This window comes from Lagopus leucura, unplaced genomic scaffold (genome assembly GCF_019238085.1).
Source record: "Lagopus leucura isolate 7727_CA_CO unplaced genomic scaffold, USGS_WTPT01 Super-Scaffold_73, whole genome shotgun sequence".
Taxonomy (NCBI): Eukaryota; Metazoa; Chordata; class Aves; order Galliformes; family Phasianidae; genus Lagopus; species Lagopus leucura.
The window spans coordinates 97,303,886-97,324,579 of record NW_024962252.1 but is presented as its reverse complement, the minus strand read 5'-3'; the positions used below and the strand labels follow the sequence as shown (position 1 = coordinate 97,324,579).

Genomic DNA, 20,694 nt, shown 5'->3' with positions numbered 1-20,694 from the left:
CAGATGCAGTTGGAATAACTTTAAGATAAACCACGTCCCATGCAATACCCATTTAAAGCTTCTAGTGAGTTCCAAGTGAGATTTGAAGAACTGAGACTTCAGAAATTAAAGGACATGCATAAACTGAACTCAAGGCCTACCAACATAACTAAGAGGATAAGTATCAGTGATTCTACGTCTCCTAATTGTTCTGAGATTGGGTTTGAGGCTTTTTGGTGTTGACATTTATTTTGGTTTTTAGCTTAACTTATTCCTACTATCTAAACAGCTCTTTCAAAACCCAGCAAACAATTTAGAAAGTGTCTTTCAGCCTTTGAGTCTAATCAGTGCTGTGATCTCCAACAAGATGAAATCTATTACTTTTAAGAGCCTAGCAGGTATGATGAATCTGATCAACCAGGTCAGTTCTCCAGTTGACAATACTTCCTTTTGTGTTTTAAATCGTGTTCTGGGAAGTATTATTAATATGCACATATCATTACTACAGCTGCTTAGTATTTACTTTGCTACAGTGAAGCTTGTCTATCTGGTTATTATCTGGTTATTAATCAGTGAGAATCTACAGTACTCCAACTAAAGTTTTATAAAGGGGAAAAAACAACTAACAAGACACAAATATTTGTAACAGCATCCTCTACTTACCAACACTGTGATTCAAAACTGATGATTTAAATGAGCCCATGATGTATGTGTGCATACATATATACAAACACATAGACACAAAGACCAGAGAATGATGTTACCTTTTGCTTTCTAATTTTTCAAGTTCCTCTCGTTGTTGTCTTTCAAATTCCAGTCTGATTAAAAAATATACATATATATTAGAAAAAGAAAATACAGTGCACTTCACAGTGTCTGCTTAAAAGATTATAACAATGATGTGAATGAAAAAAGTTTTATGAACTACTTTCTACAATAAAAGAAAATATTTCCTTCATTAGAGTTACAAATTAGATATCATGATGTCAGACACTTGAGAACAAACAGAAAAATGAATTCCTAAGAGAAAAGAAAAAAATCTATTTAAAAAGTAAAGCCAAAAAAACATAAATGATTAGGATAGCCTCTGTAAGTTAACTACATGCGGACATGGCAATCAATAGATAGGAATTGAATTTCTCTACCTTAAACAGATCGGTCCTTTCACAGGGAAAAGACTGCCATGGGAGGTAGGGGGAAACAGAGCAATCAATTAAGAGAGGAATTGATAGAAAAAAAACACAATAGCAGTATAGAATATTTTAACATCGCCAACAGTTTGTTTTATTAGAGGTTAAGTAGGTTAGATCTGTGGAACAGTCAATTACATCACAATTCAAAGTAAAATTTACATAGTGATTCTTTCTGAACATGTTTTACAAGTGCCAATGGCTGTTAATCGATCTGATAATCCTATGGTTTATTAGCTTGGCCTGCTCTGAGAAGTGAAAGAGCTCTGAAATGGTGCTACTGTATGCTTGTAGTTCTGCCTCTTCCTCCCAATGGAAACAACACATCGCTGTGATGCCAGCAGTGAGGCTGAAAAAGCACAATCCTGCAAAGTGAAACACTCCAGCACAGAACACAACACAAACTTCTTTACCTCAAATATTTTGAGACTTCAGTGTGCTTAGCTTGATACAGTTCTGAGTAATGATGAGGAGGTATTTTCTGTCACTTTTAATATCGGCTGTTATTACAGTAGTACAGAAGTCTCCCTCTTATTTTAATTTCCTCCAACAGATTTATATTCTTTAAGGCAGTCTTCCAAAATAAATATTTTCTGTGCTTTTTTAAAGCGTAAAGAGCCTAAATGTGGGCTGAAATATTCAACTAAACACACAAATCTCCAGTTATTCCAGACCTCTGACAGCTTTAGCAGTTTGCAGGTGAGATGGTTCATTAACACTGAAAAAAATGCAAGATTGCACCATGAGCTAACTTGAATTATTTGTGGAACTGCAATTTAAGACGTCATGACTGCAATTAAATAGGCAGGTGTTTTAGAACTATGGTATATTTAATATTTCTTTCCAAAGTCATGAAATTACCTGTGGCAAAAAGGAACTGCCCTTGGAAACATGCAAAAAATACACTGCTAACATAATGTTTAGAAAACAACTCAAGTAAACCATGATTCCACAATGCTCAAAAAGCATCATTCTGACCATTGGATTAGTGAAGAAATATCAGTTTTAAAAACACCACTTTTTCCCATCTCTCACAAACTTATATTAAAAATGCCTTCTGCAATGCCTGAGAGACGAGCAAATATAGATTTCTATACGCAGCTCCAGACATTCAGAGCTTTCTAATCAATGTTTCACCAAGAGCTCTCTTTCACCTTTACACTAAGAGTACATCTGGGATGGACACTTGTAGGCACTATCTTAATGACAGAGCACAAGAAGAGATGAGAACTGGAGTATTTTTAAATCCATCACAATTCCTGTAGCAGCAATGCAAAATCCACAAAGTTATGCAAAAAAAAAAAAAAAAAAAAGGCAGGTCAAGAAGCAATCTCAACAGATCTTCAGAAGGCAAAAGCCCTATCCATTGGTTAATAACTTTTTTTTTAATATGACAGTTGAAAATCCCTCTGTTTTGCTCCAGTCTGCCTCCAGAATTCATTGCTGCTAGCTCTCACTTCATAGCCAGGGCATGGCCACATTCATCATTATCTCAGTCCAAAATAATACAGATCCTAGGGATCTGGAGTTCAGAAATACAGATGTCCATTAAGCACTGTCAGATGCAAGCCATGTTTGCTAAGATAGTCAGCAAAGATGATTTACAAGTATGCCCGAGATTAGTTATGGCACAGAGAAATAAAACATTTCTGATCTGCTAACATAATGCACAAAACCCAAAGCAAAATCTCTTGATGTTGTGACAGCCTTGTAAAACAGAAGATTTGGCAAACATTTGATATATAGACATAAAAAATGGTAAGTGGCTTTTCATTGAGATCTGATAGAAGGAAAACAATATAAAAACAAGTCTGCGGTGAAAACTCTATGATTTTCCCTTTGATGAAGCGTCTCTACCACCTTTGGCAGTGGCAATCAGTCCTACTGTACACCAAAGCAAAGCTCCAGCTGCTGAAAGGGCTCTTTGGGAAAGACAGGAATGAACTATGCAAAAGCAGTTCATTCTCCCGAGTAAATGGCTGCTTCCCAAAGATAAATACAGATCACCACCAACATCCCGACCAACAGCTTCCAAGCACCACATCCACCCGTTCTAAAAACCTACATTTACTGCATTTTGGTAAAGGTAAGGTACAGTCCTATGAACAGAAGGCCTAATGCAGCCCTGTCTATTGCCAGTGCACAGATGCACTCACACCCAAAGAGGCTGAAGCTCCACTGAAGGTTTTCTGCTGCCATGCAGATATTCAGTGTCTCTGTTCTCCATCCCTGGTGCCCACACTGCAGCCTTTATTTCCACGGGGGTAAAAACAACACGTCTTCCTCATCCGGATGCTCATTTTCTCCACACATTTAGGAATTCATTACTTTTGATACCACTACCTCTGCAACATTTGCTTCAAACTGGTTATGAGCTCAGAGTTCTTTCAGGACAGGAGAGGATGTGGGGAAGCAGCACAAGCAGTGATCACAGGAACCTTCCCTCTTAAAGAAGTTGCTAAAATAAAGTCTCAGCATCACCAAAAACAGCCCTGGCTGTAAGAAATCACTGCCAATTTGACAAAGTACAGATGCAAGACTGATGTTCTATGGTTTAGTCTATCCTTAATAAAATAGTTTGTCTCATGATCTCTATTCTCTTTATTAATGTGAGCACTACTGTGAATAGAAAAAAGTATAGCTTGAAATTTAAAAAAAAAAAAAAATAGAGATATTAAAGACTAGAATCTACTCTTTCTTCTTTTGTAGATCTACCATAAAAGAACTTAATCTGATCAGTGTAGAATTAAATAGTCACCATTTTCCTGGAAAACATGCTATATCTAGAGATAAAGACAGTGCAGATAAGCTGCAGAGAAAAGGAAGTCAGTTGGACTGGTTCAATGCCACAATAGCCTAATCTACACAGCACAAAAGTGTGATCTGGTACTACATCTATTAGGAAAGACTGAATACTAGCAAGACTACAGAGATGCTACAATGCTGTTCAGTAGCTCAATGCATGAGATTAATTAAAAAAGAAAACCAACACGCTGAAGACAAATGAAGGTTTCTCATGAGTGGTTTCACAGTTACAGTATAATATAGTTTACAAAAGGCCCATAAATGAAATCTTCAACACAAATCTATGAGAAAAACTGTTTTACTCAGAGCTTATTACCTTAAGCAGTGTTGCATGACACTGGATTAGAGAAAAAGATTGGGAATGAGCAGAACAAAGGATTTTGTACAGTAAGACAACATTAACAGGAAATCAACAACCAACTCAACAAAAAAAATCCCACACAACAGAACCACCCACCTGAAAATACACTGAAGGTAACTGATTTTCCTATGAGGAACACGCAAATAAAATGAGCAAAAATCTACGTGTTATCATCTTTAAAGAAAGCAACATTTCAGTACACAGAAGTTGGGAACAACCATATGCAGCTGAGAGTGGAATGAAGTCTCAAAGAACTCAAGTGGCACTGAGCACACGTGCTAAGGCAGTGCAGAGACCTTGTTATGCATGATGTCCCAGTGACCACCAATAAATGTTTAGGGACTGAAAAACCAAATTTAAAAATCAACTGCTAATTTGGACATTGTTCTTAGCCTACAGAGCTAATTTGGTGATATGGGTTTTCTTTCCAAAGGAAAAAAAAGAGTGGTTTTAGTTGCATTTACTTGCAAGAACCTGAAGTCTGCTCAAAAGCTGAATCCTTTTCGAAGGAACATAAGCTGTCCCTATTCTCTCATTTTCTTCATTTTAGAATAACAAGCACAATGTACTCTGAAAACAGGGCCGAGAAACTAGCTAATGCCACGTGCTTTAAGAGGTATTACCAATCATTACAAGTTTCTTTGGTTTTGTTTTCTTTTATTGTTCTTTTCAGTAAGCACTATTTTAAATCAGGAGCTAACACTTTCTCTCAGGCTCTGAAATAAGTCCAGATCGCATACAGCTTCAAAGGAAACAATCTCTTAATGACACATCCAGAAATCTAAAAACTTCAGCCAGCTACATAAGGAGACCTCATAGCCACACACACACACAAAGCAGCTGTCATTTATGTTATTTGTTCTGAACTGAAAGGGGTAGCCCACAGGCTCTTCCACCACTGACTGGTATGGATTCTGGACGCTACATAATGCTTACTGCAACCTCCAGAAATTGCTAATTCAGCTACCAGCCTTTAGGTTATCAGAACTGAAACTGGAGGGATGAAAGGCTGGAAGTACCAAATTAACAACAGGTACAACGCAGGCCACCTACAGACATCCCACAAACAAAGAAAAGAATACCACAACTGGCTTATCACTGAGCCTATCTCAGCCCATTGTCATCATGGTCCATGTCCTATATTGCAAGCTGACTCTTTATGGATATTGAACCACTTGTCTTGTATATTACTGAGCCCTAAATGCTTGGGAACTGCTTTATTCAAAGCATGTTTTCTAACTTGTAATTACCTCAGCCACCTGTTTCCCTTACAGTGATACTTTCTGTGGAATTACACCTATTTGGACAAGCTCAACACATCATCAGGAAAAAATACAAAACAAAAAAACAGTACTGTCACAATAGAGGAAAAGGAAAGAAAACAGTTTCAGCATCAATATAAATAAAATTGTCACGAAGCCTAAGCTGAAAAGCTGCTATTGCCAAACTGCTGTTCAGAAAGCTGCACTAATTATGGAACAGGCTTTCTTCTACTAATTTACAAGACCAAGCAGTGCAGTGCAGGCTTCAGAGTCTACCTAGCCTACCTTCTTGTTGTAGCAGTCATAAAAGCAGTAAAACCAGCCAGGTTTGAGATATTTTTTCTTTAGTCACTGATCTATTAGAATGAGAACCACCTCTGCCACACACGGGCAAAGTGCATCATTAGGTATGGCATATATTGTTTTAAACATTGTTAAAGTATCTAAATGTAGGGATAAGAGTCTAAATAGTGAACTGACAACTACTACAAGCTTCCTCAGCCCAAAAAACAAATGTACTTAGCAGTAGCTGAAACAGACAGGTATTATTAATTAAAATCAAGTGACAGACATGCATTCCTCCTGTAATGCGAGCTTTAACCAAAATGCTTGCTTGTATTTACAAATCAAGTAAGACAAAATACTGAAAGGCAGTTCAGAAAGATTCACTGACTGCAGAATAGCAGGACAATATTATTAACCCTCTGCTCATAGTTTACAGTCCAATGAAGCACAGGCATGAAGGAGTTCAAGAATATGAAGAGGGTTTTCACCTAATCTTCTATTTCACCAGTAATTGCTCACTGTTATTATGCCCCCAAAAAGCCAGGATCATACAAGTTACAGAACATAATAAATGGAGAGGGTTTCTAAAAACTGTTGAATACACTGATAATTATATCAGTCACACTGTATGAGCTCCAGAAAATAAGGCAAGCTACTGGAAAATATGATGAGGAAAAAAGAAATGATATTCCACAAAATGTTGGAAGAATTTAAAAAGAATTTGTGAGAGCTGCTCCATCCCAGGTCAAGCAACATTTTTTTTTAAATTTACTTCTACAAAAGGATCATGGAAAAATTCCTCTCTGCAAGACAGGGTGTAGCAGTATGAACTCACTGGTAAGAGAAATTCATTCTGAACCCAACCTTCAAATAGGCCACGTCCACGCTGTTATATTTTGCTGTAAATCTGAAAGGCTAAAAGTGAAGCAATTCTGAAACAATCTGTCCTAATTTATGCTCTCTGCGAAGTTAAGGCCAGCACTGTGCAGTAGAATGCAATTATTCCTAACAATATGTGAGAAATTACACAGAGAAAAGCTCGTGGTACCCCAGTGTAGATCAATACCCTGAGTAACAAAGAAAACAGGAAATTTCCACAGCCCTCAGGAAATACAGTGCTAACAGTTGTCATTAGAAGTTTTGATCTAACCATTTGAAAAGATTAAGGCAATAGGAAAAAAATGATACAAATATATCCACACTTTTTTTTTAAAACCTTCCCTTTCTTCTCTGTCTCAGAAAAAAAAGACAATTTATGAACAACTTGCTGCCTTGCCTGTGTTCTTTGTGGATAGTTTAGCAGCAAAAGAACAACAATTACAGCATTTATGCAATGTTATTACACAGGGTCTCTAGTAGGTAGTTAGCAAAAGAGTAACAGTCATATTTAAAGCAATGTTGTTAGATACACTCAGTATTAAAGAGACTGTTTAACTTCAGTTATTATTATCTGTCTGATCTTCCTAAGTTCTAACAGATACAGAACAGCCCCACAGTAGAATTTAGGAATAAATCTGCTCTACCCAAGCCTGTAATTCAATTTACTGACAATTTTTCAGAAGCACATGGGTGGTTAAAGAGTATCATCTCATTCTCAATGTAAAACACAGGCACTAGCTGCTGGAAAAAAAAGAAGGAAACAGAACAAAATGTCATAATTCTCCATAAATCACTTAAAGAACACTGGGAAAGACATTAAAATCAGCTTCTCCACAACAAACATTCTATTTCTTCCTAACTGCATAATAAAATGATTTTCCATATCCTAACCAGGCCACCTACTAAGACGTATATAGTGAGAACTTACAGACATCTATTTCAAAGCTTTTTTTAATGTCTTCACTGGGTTTATACAAACTTTAGAAACCTTAAATTTTCTGTTTACAATGCATTTGTCTTATGAAAAATACTTATCTTGTAATTCTGAAGAAAGGATAAAATTTGGGATATCATTACTGTGCTGAACAGCCCTGGTTATATAATGCCAAATCTTTCCTCTAGAACTCCAATACAACAACTTTCTTTGTGCCAGATTTGTTGCTAAGGCTGTTTGCTGGTGCAGTTGCAATTCTTGCATTTCAATAGTGAGATCTCAGCTAAAAGCAAGTTTTAAGCAGGATGGAAAGCTCCTTGGTGTCCTGTCACTCCATTTTCTAGAACGAATGTGAAGTTCTAGCTCAAATAACATTTTGTGAAAGTTTTCACCTCATTCAGAAGCCCATTATTCAGTATGTATGTACTGTTAAATTGAGAACAAAATGGTTTCTAATACTGCCATTTGGAACATTCCAACAACGAAAATGAAGAACAGTTGCAATTTTTACTACAGCATTTTTGAATATACTCACCCTGGATTATAGAGCATAACAGCTGATAGGTTCTCACAAGATTTTGAAAGATCTGTCATAGACAAACTGAAGGAAGACAGCAGTCCACTCTAACAATAGACCATAAAATGTATTTGTTAGACAAAAAACTGATGTCTTGTTTCACTTCATGAAATATTCTATGTGAAGCAAAACAAAACAAATTCTACAATGATCAATGTGTGTCTGCATTAGCAAGAAAGTTGTGAAAGGATTTAAATTCTCCCAGATGCTGATTTAATCTTACCTTTCTTTTTTCCCTTAGTTTAGCAGCTTCTTTGGGATGGTTAAAGCGAAACATATTGGTTCTTCCAAGTAATATCACAGCACCTGATGAGAAAAACACATACATTTACTGTCAACAGAATGTACCAGGAAATGCCAAATGATTATTCAGTCATCCAATATGTAAGTAAAGCTTCCCATTAAATCAGAACAAAATGAAAATGCATTTTGACAATTCAAGTGTATAACAACATTTAGTCACAGCTTTGTTAACAGATGTGCATATTTTATTCCTTCTTCTTCCTACTTAAAAGAACACATGTTCACACACACAAAGGTCAACTATACTCATGCAGTTTAGATTAAGGATAGGAAGAGAAAGCAATCATAGCAACTGACCCAATCTGACCTATACACTCTACAGCAGTACTACTTTGGAGGCTACCAGCAGGTACCAAAAACCATGGGAACATCCATAAATATGACTAAGAACAAACTAATCATCATTCATCCACTACTGATCGAAGTAAAATTCCATTTCACCTCTACTTTTCCTTCATTTGTAGTCCCATTAACCTTTTTCTTCTTTAGGTAGAAGAATGCTGAAGTTTGTCATCACTCAGAACAAGATTATTAGTCCTTTATACTCAGTAGTTATTTTCTCAGGGAAGAACCTTGAATTATTCATACTGCTCGCTTCCTATCCATTATGGTATTTAATCAGTTATGGTACAGATCCACATATAATGTGATCCTGGGCAATTCTTGTAACATTATAAGTATGGTATGCCTAGATTAATACCTTCCTACTAAAAAGTAAACTGTCTGTGATGTTTCACTACTCTTATAAAAATGAAGCCTTCCAACTTAATCACAACAAAATCAAGCATTTATCTGTCAGTGTGAGTTACTTTTAGAAGAAAAAGGATCCTATTACACTTACAACCTGGAAAAAAATGCACTTACAACCTCTTCATACAACTTGTTATTGTGTGAGAATGAAATGCTGTCCTTAATGAGGAGCGGTCCTCATAAATCAGCTCAGTTTGGAACATCGACCCCAATGAGGTCATTCGGTCCTGATAAATCAATGACAAAAGGCTCCACAATCACAGTATCACTTCTTGTTGTCTGCACAACAGATCAAATCTTGGACCAAACAGTTTACCTTGTCAAATCTTAAAGAGTAACGTTTCACTGATCCGTATGCAGACTGTATCACAAAGGCATTTTGATACCACCTTTGTGATTTATGTGACACTACCAGTTGACCTTTCCTTCATGAAGTGTGCCAGGCACATCTGTTTTTTAATGTAAGCATATTAGAAGGGGTCCCTGGTAGTCATGGTACTGTAGTGGAAAGGGTGTAACAGTTGCTAGTCTTCACATGCTGGCAAAATAGACAAACACCTCTCTATCCCATTCTTGATATCTGCTGGGAAGGCTGTTTTGATGACTTTAGCAGAGGAGACGGTGAGGATGTCAGTAAAATGACCTTGGTTACTTTCAGATGAAGATTAATATAATTGTAAATATTTTTGATTACAATACTAGATAGCAGGTAGGTACTTAAATAAATGAATACAGATATAGATTCGTGTTCCTAACTTCACACGTCTAAAAATATAGGAGAAAGGCTTAAAAGCAGCACATGATATTCAAAACCAGATGGCAGCTCATATGAACAACGACTGTGTTTCTCTTCCAGGGAGGACCTGGCTTCAGTTTGAACAGGGGGAAGGAGATGTGTGCATGTCACTTTCTATACTTATGGAAGTATTTAAACTCACAGAATGCTTTGGGTTGGAAGGGACCTTAAAGATCCTGTAATTCCACCCACTTCTGCCATGAGCAGGGCTGCCAGCCACTGGACCGCTTTGCTCAATTTAGTACACCACGATGGTGAAAGAACAGATTACATGGAGAAATACAATTCTTCCACTTCTCCTATTACATTCCTCCTTTTTATCCTAGGATGGCATAGGCGTTATTATACCATCATGCCACTTTTTGCATGATGGGACCTCCACATGCTTCTTATTTTTTAATTATTCTACCATTAAGGAATAAGTACAGTCTTAACTTCCATTTGACAGAACGGAGATATGCAACATGAAAACCTATTAAAGAAAAAAAAGTTTTGATCAAAGCTACACTGTCAAGTAACTCCTAAACATCAGGTTAGATTACCTGTTATTATACAATGCAGTTCCCCATCAGAATGCAAATGCACAGTGTTAATGCTGTCATGGAAACATAACTGGATTTGCTATGCTGTTTGCTTTTTATTTGTTTACTCTAAGCAACAATTCTTATTCTCCTTGAAAGTTAAATGGCAAAGAACAAAAGGTTTCATAAATACACTGACAGTATGAAGAACAGCAACAAGAACCATGCAGAACCAGCCTATCATTTACGGACCTTTGATCTGGTAACTTAATGGGTGAACTCCAACACAAAAATGACCAGAGAGCATAGGAAATAAATATGAAGAATGTATATTCAAATATCATCTACACACAGCAGTATTTTGGAACTGCACAAACAAAAGTATCTGTAATTAAGATCTGCCTAACTTCTAACTGACTTTCATTTTGTTTTTAAAACTACTTCTATTAACTATAAAAAGAAACAAACATTGAGAGATTATGTTAACTACAGAAAGGTTGGCAGCTTGGCTTAAAAATGGAAAATGCAGTTTAAACTGAGGACAAATTTAAGGTAAAGGACAAGCTCCAGTGAATATTTGTTCAATTACTTTTAGAAATTCTACCAGATGCTCTTAATAAGGTAAAAATAGTGTAATGAGTTGCATTTACACAGAGGCCACATTAGCTAGAATTCACAAATGCAGGAATTAATCTGAAGAAGGAAGTGGTAATTAACTACTATGCCTCTTTTTTATTATTATTATTAATAACTGTTCATTTGAAAATGTGTCGAATTTTTAGATTATCATAAACGGAAACACTTAAGTATATCAGCAGATAATCAGCAATACCAAATCAGATCCTTAAAGAGGCTGGCACTTCATGCTGTGAGACTAAATGCTAACACGGCTACAAGACACGCGCTGTGCACAAGTTGTTAAATCAGTTGATTTATCAGCTTTGCTAGCCCGATGTCATAGCTGTAACCCTTCCTTCAAACTCAATCTGGTTGCACGGTTCACAGGTCAGCCTAGGCAGCTGTTTTGCACAATTTAGTAATTCAAAGCAACCCTTTCCTCTGCCCCCTTGTTTCTGAGTTGCAAATTTGTTTAGACAGAAAGTCAGAAGGCAAAACAACAACAAACCACAGTTTCACCCTTTACAGTCCAAACTTCAAGTCGATACATCACCTAGAAGAGAGAAATAGCATCCAAACTTCAACTTCCTTCTGAGGCCAATCAAACCTGCACTGCCTTTGAATGGCAGCAGGCTAAAGAAAAGATGAGGCACTGCAACTGCAATTCACATTAAGTGTTTCTTGCCAATGTTTCTAACAAGATATCAATAGCATTTACTCAATTTCAAGACAAAAGGGGTCGGGCTTTCTTTCTGACTGCAGAACTCCCATTCTGCATGAATAGACACTTGACAGAGTCAGCAACATCCCCTCCTCACACCAAAACTCCTTGCTTTCTGTAAGCAGAATTTTAAAGCATTTGAGTTCAGAAAGACTGAAGTCTTCTCTCACTCAGTGCTATTCTGTCCACTGCGTTCCTCATTTTTTAGCATAAGTTTATTCTGAAAGCTAATTTCTGGGAATGTCAAATGGCACTGCTTTTCAGCAGCTGGGCTGCAACAAAACCTCACTGCTCAATGGGTTTGCAGATCTTAGCTAAGTGAGAAGATATTCTTGGTTCTCCTGGAAGATCCTCAGAACCATCAGAACCTCTGCTGCAGTGATTATTATTTGATCCTCAGCTTATTTGATGTCATTTCTTTCCATGCCAATAAAACACATCTTTGGTCCAGTTGTCCAAGGAGCTTTTTCCATTTCCAGATTTTAAAGCTTTAATATTAAACCTATAATTCCCTGAATGTCACCTGTAAGGGTTACTCTCCCGCTGTTTGTTATTTCCCTTCAGCTGCAGCTAAAAGATGCTCCAGCTGAACTTCCTGTTGTGCAAGAGGATTTGGCAGCAGTGTATTAAGTGGGACTGGCCTGGACTTCTGAGGAGCTGGAAAAACATGTCTCTAATGCTACTGGTTTCCACACGACTAAAATATTCTTTCTCTTAATATCACAGCAATCTGTCATGGAATTTCACTTTCCACATAAGCTTTGAATGAAATCAAATGGTAAGTATCATTTCACACTGAAGATCAAGAAGTGGCTTAAATTAGTAAAGAGCTCTCTTTACACCACATAGCAGTTCTATGACAGAACAAGAAGTCCATGGCTCTCCTGATCACCTTGGGCTGCAGAAGAAATTGAATTAAAATTAAATGAATTAAACTGTAATCCCTCTATATACACGTAGATTTTTCAGTGGTCTTGCCAGAGAGAAACAAAGACACTATCACAAACTACACAGTGCTGGGTAATACCTTGGTTTAGGTGTGTGGCCTCAGTGATCTGAATTCCATTCACAGAACACTGTGCTCCATTCAGTGGTATTAGATTCACAGTACCATTAAGATTTTCAAAGATGCAATGCTCACTTTCCAAATCCAGACCATGAAGAACTAAACATACAAAAATAAAATAATTAGTCTTTTAACAACTAATAAGATTTGCATGCTGATATTGATTCATTAAGGATGTACTGAGTTACATATTTCCAAATGTCTTTTCTCACTTTTTTCTGGGTAATATTTGCTCTTTCTTTCATCGCTTCCCACATTCCTTAAACACTGACCCCATTTTTTTTTGTTATTTTATTGCAAGAGAAGTGCTTTTTTTCTGATTTATTCTACATAATGGTCTTTTCTCACATGTTTTGGCACCAGATTAATAAGTTCCTATTTTTTTCTGATAAAGAAAACAGGAAAGGAAAATTTATGAATTTGCAGAGACAGACTTTTTTTGCTTAATTTCACTAAGATGACCTCACTGAAAGCAGCCCTGTAAAGAAGCACCCGGGGGTCCTGATGGACGAAAAGCTGTACGTGAACCAGCAGCGTGCTCTTGCAGTCCAGGTGGCCAACAGTATCCTGGGCTGCACCAACAGAGGGGTGGTAGCAGGGAGAGGATTGTCCCCGTCTACTCTGCCTGTGAGGTCCCATCTGCAGTGTTGTGCCCAGGCCTGGGGCCCCCAGCGTAAGAAGGATGTGGAGCTGTTGGAGCGAGTCCAGAGGAGGATCACAAAGATTCTAGGGAGCTGGAGCACCTCTCCTATGTAGAAAGGTTGAGAGATGTGGGCTTGTCTAGCTTGGAGAAGAGAAGGCTCTGGGGAGTCCTCACTGTGGTCTTCCAATACTTAAAGGGAGCTTACAAGCAGGAGGGGGACTGAATTTTCACTTGGGCCGATAGTGATAGGACAAGGGGGAATGGCTTTAAACTAAAAGAGGGGAGATTGAGGTTAGATGCTAGAAGGAAATTTAAACTCAGATTGTTGCAAGGCACTTGAACTGATTGCCTGGAGAGCTGGGGGTGCTCCATCCCCAGAGCTGCCCAAGGCCAGGTAGGATGGGGCCCTGGGCAGCCTGAGCTGGTGGGGGGCAGCCAGCCTACAGCAACGGGTTGGAACTGAATGAACTTTAAGATCCCTTCCAACTGAAGTCATTCTATGATTCTATAGCAACATGCAATTCTAGACTGAAAGGCTGAAAAAAGAGGTTATGTATTCCATTACATTCAGGCACTTATCAATCAGACTACTTTCTGTGCACTATGTGTGATTATCTCCACCCATATTGCCTAACATCACATGGTATTTATATAAAAATTTTAATCCATGCATCTTTTAACCACAGGATATATACAAAATTACATTATCTGACTTCTCAACTTTTCATTTGAGAACTTAAGGATGCAGCTTATTTCATGAAACTGCCTCTAAGCAATATATACGACAGGGCAGTTCAGCAGTGGCAATTAATTGTCTTTTTAAAAAGTAAGAAATACAGTACAAGAAGCCTACCTACTTTTCACTTAACTTCCAGAATTTTCTTCCACCCAAATCTAAAGACCTGAGACTGCTTTAGGTGTAACAATATAAAAATATTCTCATTATACAAAGGTTAAGAGAATGATTGTGCAGCAGTTGTGACAGGTGCTGTATGAAAAAGGATATTATTTTTTTACAGAAGGCTACTTCAAGAGTAGAAAGAAATAAGAAACAAGTATGTGAATATGAATAGATTTAAATCCCACAAGCTATTTTGTAAATCATGTTCCTTGAAGCATATCCCACATAATACAGCCTTAAAAATCTCCTAAAAATTACGATATGCGAGAACATATGAACAACTAACTGAAAAAAAAAGGAAAATTATAAAGCTCTGTTAACAGACTGGGATGTTAAAAAGAATGGAAAAAAACAATGCAAAATTCCATACCAATATCCTGTTCCGTCACAGCGTCTTCTCTGCCAACATATGTTTGGCCCTCCTAATTAAGAGAGAAACATACACATGTTCAGTTGAAATCTCCCTTTCTCTCATACAGAGAAATGGTTTATCTTTCTCAGACTACTATGGCCCAGTATATGTTTCAACATACTACATTCTTTCCTTTCTATTTTAAGAAACACTTTATCAGTTGTTAGTAGAAGATTATTAGGAAATTCAACTATCATGCATAGGACCATCACTTTAGTTTTGAGACAGTCTAGCTCTGGATTTCAAGTCAAGCTTCACAATGAAATTAATGGGAAGAAAAACCATACGTAGGTAGATACAGTAAGTACCTATTTCTTGTTAACCAGTTAATCTTCAGGATAGACCTGAACTATAGGAGAGAAATGTAAGGAGCTTCTGCCACCATAGTGGAGACATATAATGAGCACTGTATTTTGACAGCAAATTAATACTACAATTTGTCTAGTGAAAAAAATCACACAGCATACAAAGGTTATGGAAGCAAAGATATTTATTTACCTTCAAGTGATACAAGATGATGCCAGTACTAAGCAGATCATCATCAATGCCAATTAAATGAGGCAGTTCAGAATCTAACACAACACCTATCCCTTCTTTCCTCAGAGCCAAGGTTTGTTCCTGTAAAGGACAAAAGTATAGTTATTGAGATATGCAGGAAATACTCTTCATTCTCTTCTTAAACTGTTTAAAGTAACTCATTCTCTGTGATACCACAAAAAATTGGCAGGGATTTTTTTCCCTAACATTTCAAATGCAACTTTTATATTTCCAGTGAGTGTTCCAAGCTTACCGTTCAGGAAATCTGTGAAGGTGTTATTTGAAAGAGGCCAGACAAATAGCTGAATTATACCAGATAAGGGAGATCAATCAAGAGAATAACAAAGCAGGTTCTATAAAAGCAAGCTCTGAATCACCATACATGATAGTAAGAAGAATTTAAAACTACCTAAAATTCAGTATGGCTAAAGAATAGGAAACTGAAAACTTTTTTGGCAGTCCTTTAAATAAAGTGAATCTTATGCAATTAAAAACCCAGACACCTGAAAGCCCAGTAAGCTTAAGCAGGTAGAACATCATCCAACCTAAACAAAGCACTGGCATAACAAAGAAATGCAGGAAATATTTTAATTGTTTGAATTTCCTTTGGCCACACTCTGCAGCATCTGTGGGAGAAAGCATCATTCAGCAGGAATATAAGTGGAAGGCTTTAACATTAGGAGAAACACAGAATCATTTGGGTTAGAAAAGACCTTGAAGTTTATTAAATCCAACCACCTAACACTACCAAGGTTACCAGTAAACCACGTCCCTAAGTTCCACTCCCACACGTACCAAACACTTCCATGGATGATGAGCCCACCAATTCACTAGGCAGCTATTTGCAATGCTTGACCAACCTCTATGTGAAAAAATTCTTCCTAAGATCCAATCTAAGATCTTGACACAACATATGCCTATCATCCATCACCTGACAAAGGAGACTGACACCCACCTTCCTACCACCTTTCAGGCAGTTGTAGAGTGCAATGAAGCCTCCCCTAAGACTCCTCTTCCCCAGACCAAGCAGTCCCAGTTCCCTCAGCCACTTCTTCTAAGTCTAGTTTTCAAGTCCCTTCATGAGCTTTATTGCTCTTCTTCAAATGCATTCAGGTACCTCAATAGCCTTCTTGCAGCAAGGGGCCCAAAAATGAATGCCAGCACCAAGTACAGAGGGATAATCACCTCCTGCTCCTGCTGGCTGGCTGCACGAGAGCTGACACAAGCCAGCATGCTATTGGCCTTCTTGGACACCTGGGCACACTGCTGGCTCATGTTCAGCTGGCTGTGGACTAAGATCCCCAGGGCCTTTTCTGCAGGGCAGAAATCCTTCCAAATCCTTCTCTCCAGCACTCTCATAAGATCTCTAGGCAATGATTTCTGTGCCTCCAGCTTTGTTCAGATCCCCATGCAGAGTTATCCAGGACCCGCACCCTGAGGTATCCAAGGCTCAGTGGTACACAGGAGGCACTGGAAACAGAGCTCACATTTTGACAGCAGGCCATTCAACCGTGACACTTTTGGCAGTGTAGAGGGAGTTTTCTTACTCTAAGGAGAATTTCCATCCAGGCCTTATAATGATTTGCTTCAGAAGCCCCAAGCCCATGCAGAGTTGTGAAGGTGCTGCCCTTCGAGCCTTCCTGGCACCATTCAGGCTATGTGAAGACAGACAGTCAGCAGCAGAGCCACCCATTGGCTTATGGGCAGCAAAGGCTCCTACATGCCCTCAGCTCTTTGCCACCATCCCCACAGAGCAGGAGAGGCTGGGTAGGAGGCAGCAGGTCCCTGTGGCAAGGCTGCAGCTGCAGCCCCTTTGCTCCTGGCCAGGGTAGGGTGCCTTTCCTTGGCCCACCATGCCCCAGCCACCTCCCACTAGAAGGCCAGCTGCAGCCATGCACCCACAGTGCTGCTGATCTGAACTGCTTTACGGTGAGGGTGACGGAGCACTGGAACAGGAGGCCCAGGGGGTTTGTGGCGTCTCCTTCTCTGGAGATATTCAAGTCTTGCCTGGACGCCTACCTGTGCGACCTGCTGTAGGGAACCTGCTTTGGCAGGGGGGTTGGCCTCGATGATCTCTAGAGGTCCCTTCCAACCCCTACAATTCTGTGATTCTGTGATTCTATGAGGCTTGTTGAGGACAGATGAAAGCCTTGGAGAGAACACAATTAGGACAAGTGGGCCAAACTGGCCAAAGGGATCTTCCACACCACGTCCTGCTATGCAATAAAAACTGAAGGGAGGAGCGTAGATGGAGTTTGCCAGGGCTGCTCTTGTTCAGGGTCTGGTTGGGCACCAGTTGGCTGGAGGGTACTGAAAACATCATGTGACTAGTTCTGTGGGTATACACAATATATAAGGGACTAACTATAGCTATGAAATAGGCTGCAGTATTCCTAAAGTTTACTTTGCAAATTGAACTCAAATCCTACTGGCTTCCTACACGTGGAAGGTAACAGCAGCAGACTATGAATGTGCACACGCTGCTTCTCGAACCAGTTTTTCTACCTAAATAACTAAGCCATTACAAGCCAAGGAAGAGTGACAACTTGGGAAGGGGAGGCAGCATCAGCTTCTGTGTATTGTGAAGCACACACTTTTCTCCTGGTGCCAGCAAATACAGAAAACAAGTTTTCTGACAACAGCATGAATACTTCTCCAGTCTTCACTCTTCAGAGCCAACCGAGACATTACAGCAATCTATCTGCTTCCTCTTACAAATGCTATGCGTATTTTCCCATGTTGAGCAACTTGACAAATCTAAGAGAGAAGATCTACTACTCCATTTTTTTTTCTGCACAGCATAAAACATCGTCAATATCAACGCTGCCTAAAATGTTCTCCAGTGACTGTGCAAAAATGGGCAAAATGAGATGCTGACAGCACAAAAAAGACTCCAAAACAAAACCAGGAAATCCCAGACTGGTCACAGGTGCACTAAAAAGTTCTCCAGCCTTCAGAAAGAAGGGAAAAAAAACTGTGATTAATGTTGCCCTGCAGCTCTCTGACATTCAAACTGCATCCAGCTATTCCTTGATATTATAAAAGTGTCACCTCATAAAACCAAAAAATACAGTTTAAATCACTGTTCAAGTGAAAAAGTAATTTCAGTCAAAATATCTATCTCATATTAAATATTTATTGAGTGGCACCTACTGTTACACATAATTCATAACCTTTCTAACATGACAAGACTGAAGACTTAGGACAGTGAATACAGGTGGCTGTTCACACAACTGCTGGCACCTCTGGCCCAATGCAACTGATAAAACATTAAGAGCAGAACATTTTTTCCAGCATAAACAAAGCATTTGCTAACATCCCTTACTGAGGAGAAAAAAGGCATCCCAAGACATAATGAATTTTTTGCTGGGAGAGAAAAATCTGCCACAAATAACGAAGATGAAAGTTTAAAAAAAGCTTCCATTTTCAGTCTTTGATATTTAACACATTTACTGTATACTAAAAAAATAAAGTGCATAGAATTGTGATTTAAAATCAACGCGCTATTTATTTATATCTAAAATTAAAGAACACAAATTAAGTTTCTAAAACCTTACTTTGTATAAAATTACTATTCACAAATAGAACACACTCTTTTAAGGGAAGCGTTAAAATAAATGCAACGGATTGTAGTGAGATTAAGTAGAGAGATTAAGATATCGATAGATGTTAGGAAGAAACGCTTCACTCAGAGGGTGGTGAGGCCCTGGCACTGCTGCCCAGAGCTGTGGTGCCCCATCCCTGGAGGAGCCCAAGGCCAGGTTGGATGGGCCCTGGGCAGCCTGAGCTGGTGGGGGGCAGGCAGCCCATGGCAGGGGTTGGGCTGCAGGGCCTTTGAGGTCTCTTCCAACCCAAACCATTCTATTATTCCATCATTAGGTTTTTTTTTTACTAAAAATCCTGATGTTTAACTGGGGCTTCTGCTAAACTTTTAATCATTTGGCTGAAAATCTAATTCCAAATTCAAAAGAAAACTGAACTGTGCACTTTTGTCCTACACCGAAATCCATAAACACTTTCAACAATCTGTGTTACTCTGTTCTCCCACATTGAAAGAAAGATAAGAAAATGGCCAGAAAGAAGCAGTAAGATTGCCCCTCTTTCACCCTTGATGGCAATAGGAAGAAAACTTCTAAAGGAGGAAGGAAGGAAGGACCTTTTTTGAAATCAATTGAAGGACTGTATGCTATTCTAAGTCAGAGAAATTATTAGGTATGTTCCGCAACTTGATTCGCTTTCATTTGTGCAACACCATTTTAGAAAGCAGTGAATCCATAAGCCAGAATTCCGAGAGCAGGAAAGGTCATCGTCCCCATTAAAAAAATACTAATGCAGAAAATGAATTAAAGCCTCAAGGCAGAACTTAAAATACTTGCATGCATTGCATGCATCTTATCTCGAATTATCCTTGAACAAAAAAAGTGCACATGTACTCCCTCTGTATTTAAGATGCGCTCATAAACTGTGGAAAATAAAGCAAGTCAAGTATTACACACAAAGGAGCACTCCAGTGAATACAAATGCCTGCACTGTGCAGAGAAAAGTTTTCTTCTTTCGGAACCTCTGGAATAAATAGACTCATTTTGTTGAAATTCATTCATAAAATAATTCTGAGTCAGTACATAAGGAAACACCTTCTCGAGTCACAGCAAAGATAAGAGGATTAAATTGTTTGCATAAATGACAGGCTCTTGGAATTCTGCTGCCAGAAACATCCTGATGGGGTAAACTCATGAGCACTTCTTGGGCGCATACAGGAGCTACCATTGAATCCCTTCTATCCTGCTGTACCACGTGTGCTGAATTAACTGCATTAAGGCATCTTCAGGCTTGCAGATTAGAAACACATTTGTGTAAAGTAACTGTATGAACCTGTAAGTTGAAAAATAGTGTTGTGTAGCTGAGAATTTGCTCTTTCAAACAGTATTACTGTGCTCTTTGTATCAGTTGTGGTTTCATAGAACGGCCTGAGTTGAAAAAGACCACAGTGATCACCTAATTTCAACCCCCTGCTATGTGCAGGGTTGCCAGCCACCAGACCAGGCTGCCCAGAGCCACATCCAGCCTGGCCTTGAATGCCTCCAGGGATGGGGCATTATTTCCATGGAAATAAATAGGGGGCATTGCTTTTAGAGCAATCTTTGCACAGTTGCT

The 20,694-nt window shown here is 38.6% G+C and overlaps 1 protein-coding gene across 8 annotated transcripts in view; it reads right to left on the bottom strand.

Moving 5' to 3' along the window:
* The window catches only part of KIF16B (kinesin family member 16B), a 134,020-nt gene that overhangs the window by 60,490 nt on the left and 52,836 nt on the right, over nucleotides 1-20,694 (bottom strand). For 5 of the 8 annotated variants that reach the window (XM_042894440.1, XM_042894453.1, XM_042894469.1 and 2 more), the window contains exons 13-19: nucleotides 15,502-15,621; nucleotides 14,962-15,013; nucleotides 13,009-13,146; nucleotides 8,496-8,578; nucleotides 8,231-8,319; nucleotides 1,125-1,157; nucleotides 744-797 (exon numbers count right to left, since the gene is read on the bottom strand). In XM_042894440.1, coding sequence (XP_042750374.1) covers nucleotides 744-797; nucleotides 1,125-1,157; nucleotides 8,231-8,319; nucleotides 8,496-8,578; nucleotides 13,009-13,146; nucleotides 14,962-15,013; nucleotides 15,502-15,621 — 569 coding nt within the window. Of the gene's footprint in view, nucleotides 1-743; nucleotides 798-1,124; nucleotides 1,158-1,582; nucleotides 1,823-8,230; nucleotides 8,320-8,495; nucleotides 8,579-13,008; nucleotides 13,147-14,961; nucleotides 15,014-15,501; nucleotides 15,622-20,694 lie in introns of those variants that run through there. The other 3 variants (XM_042894460.1, XM_042894449.1, XM_042894478.1) reach the window with 2 other exon arrangements.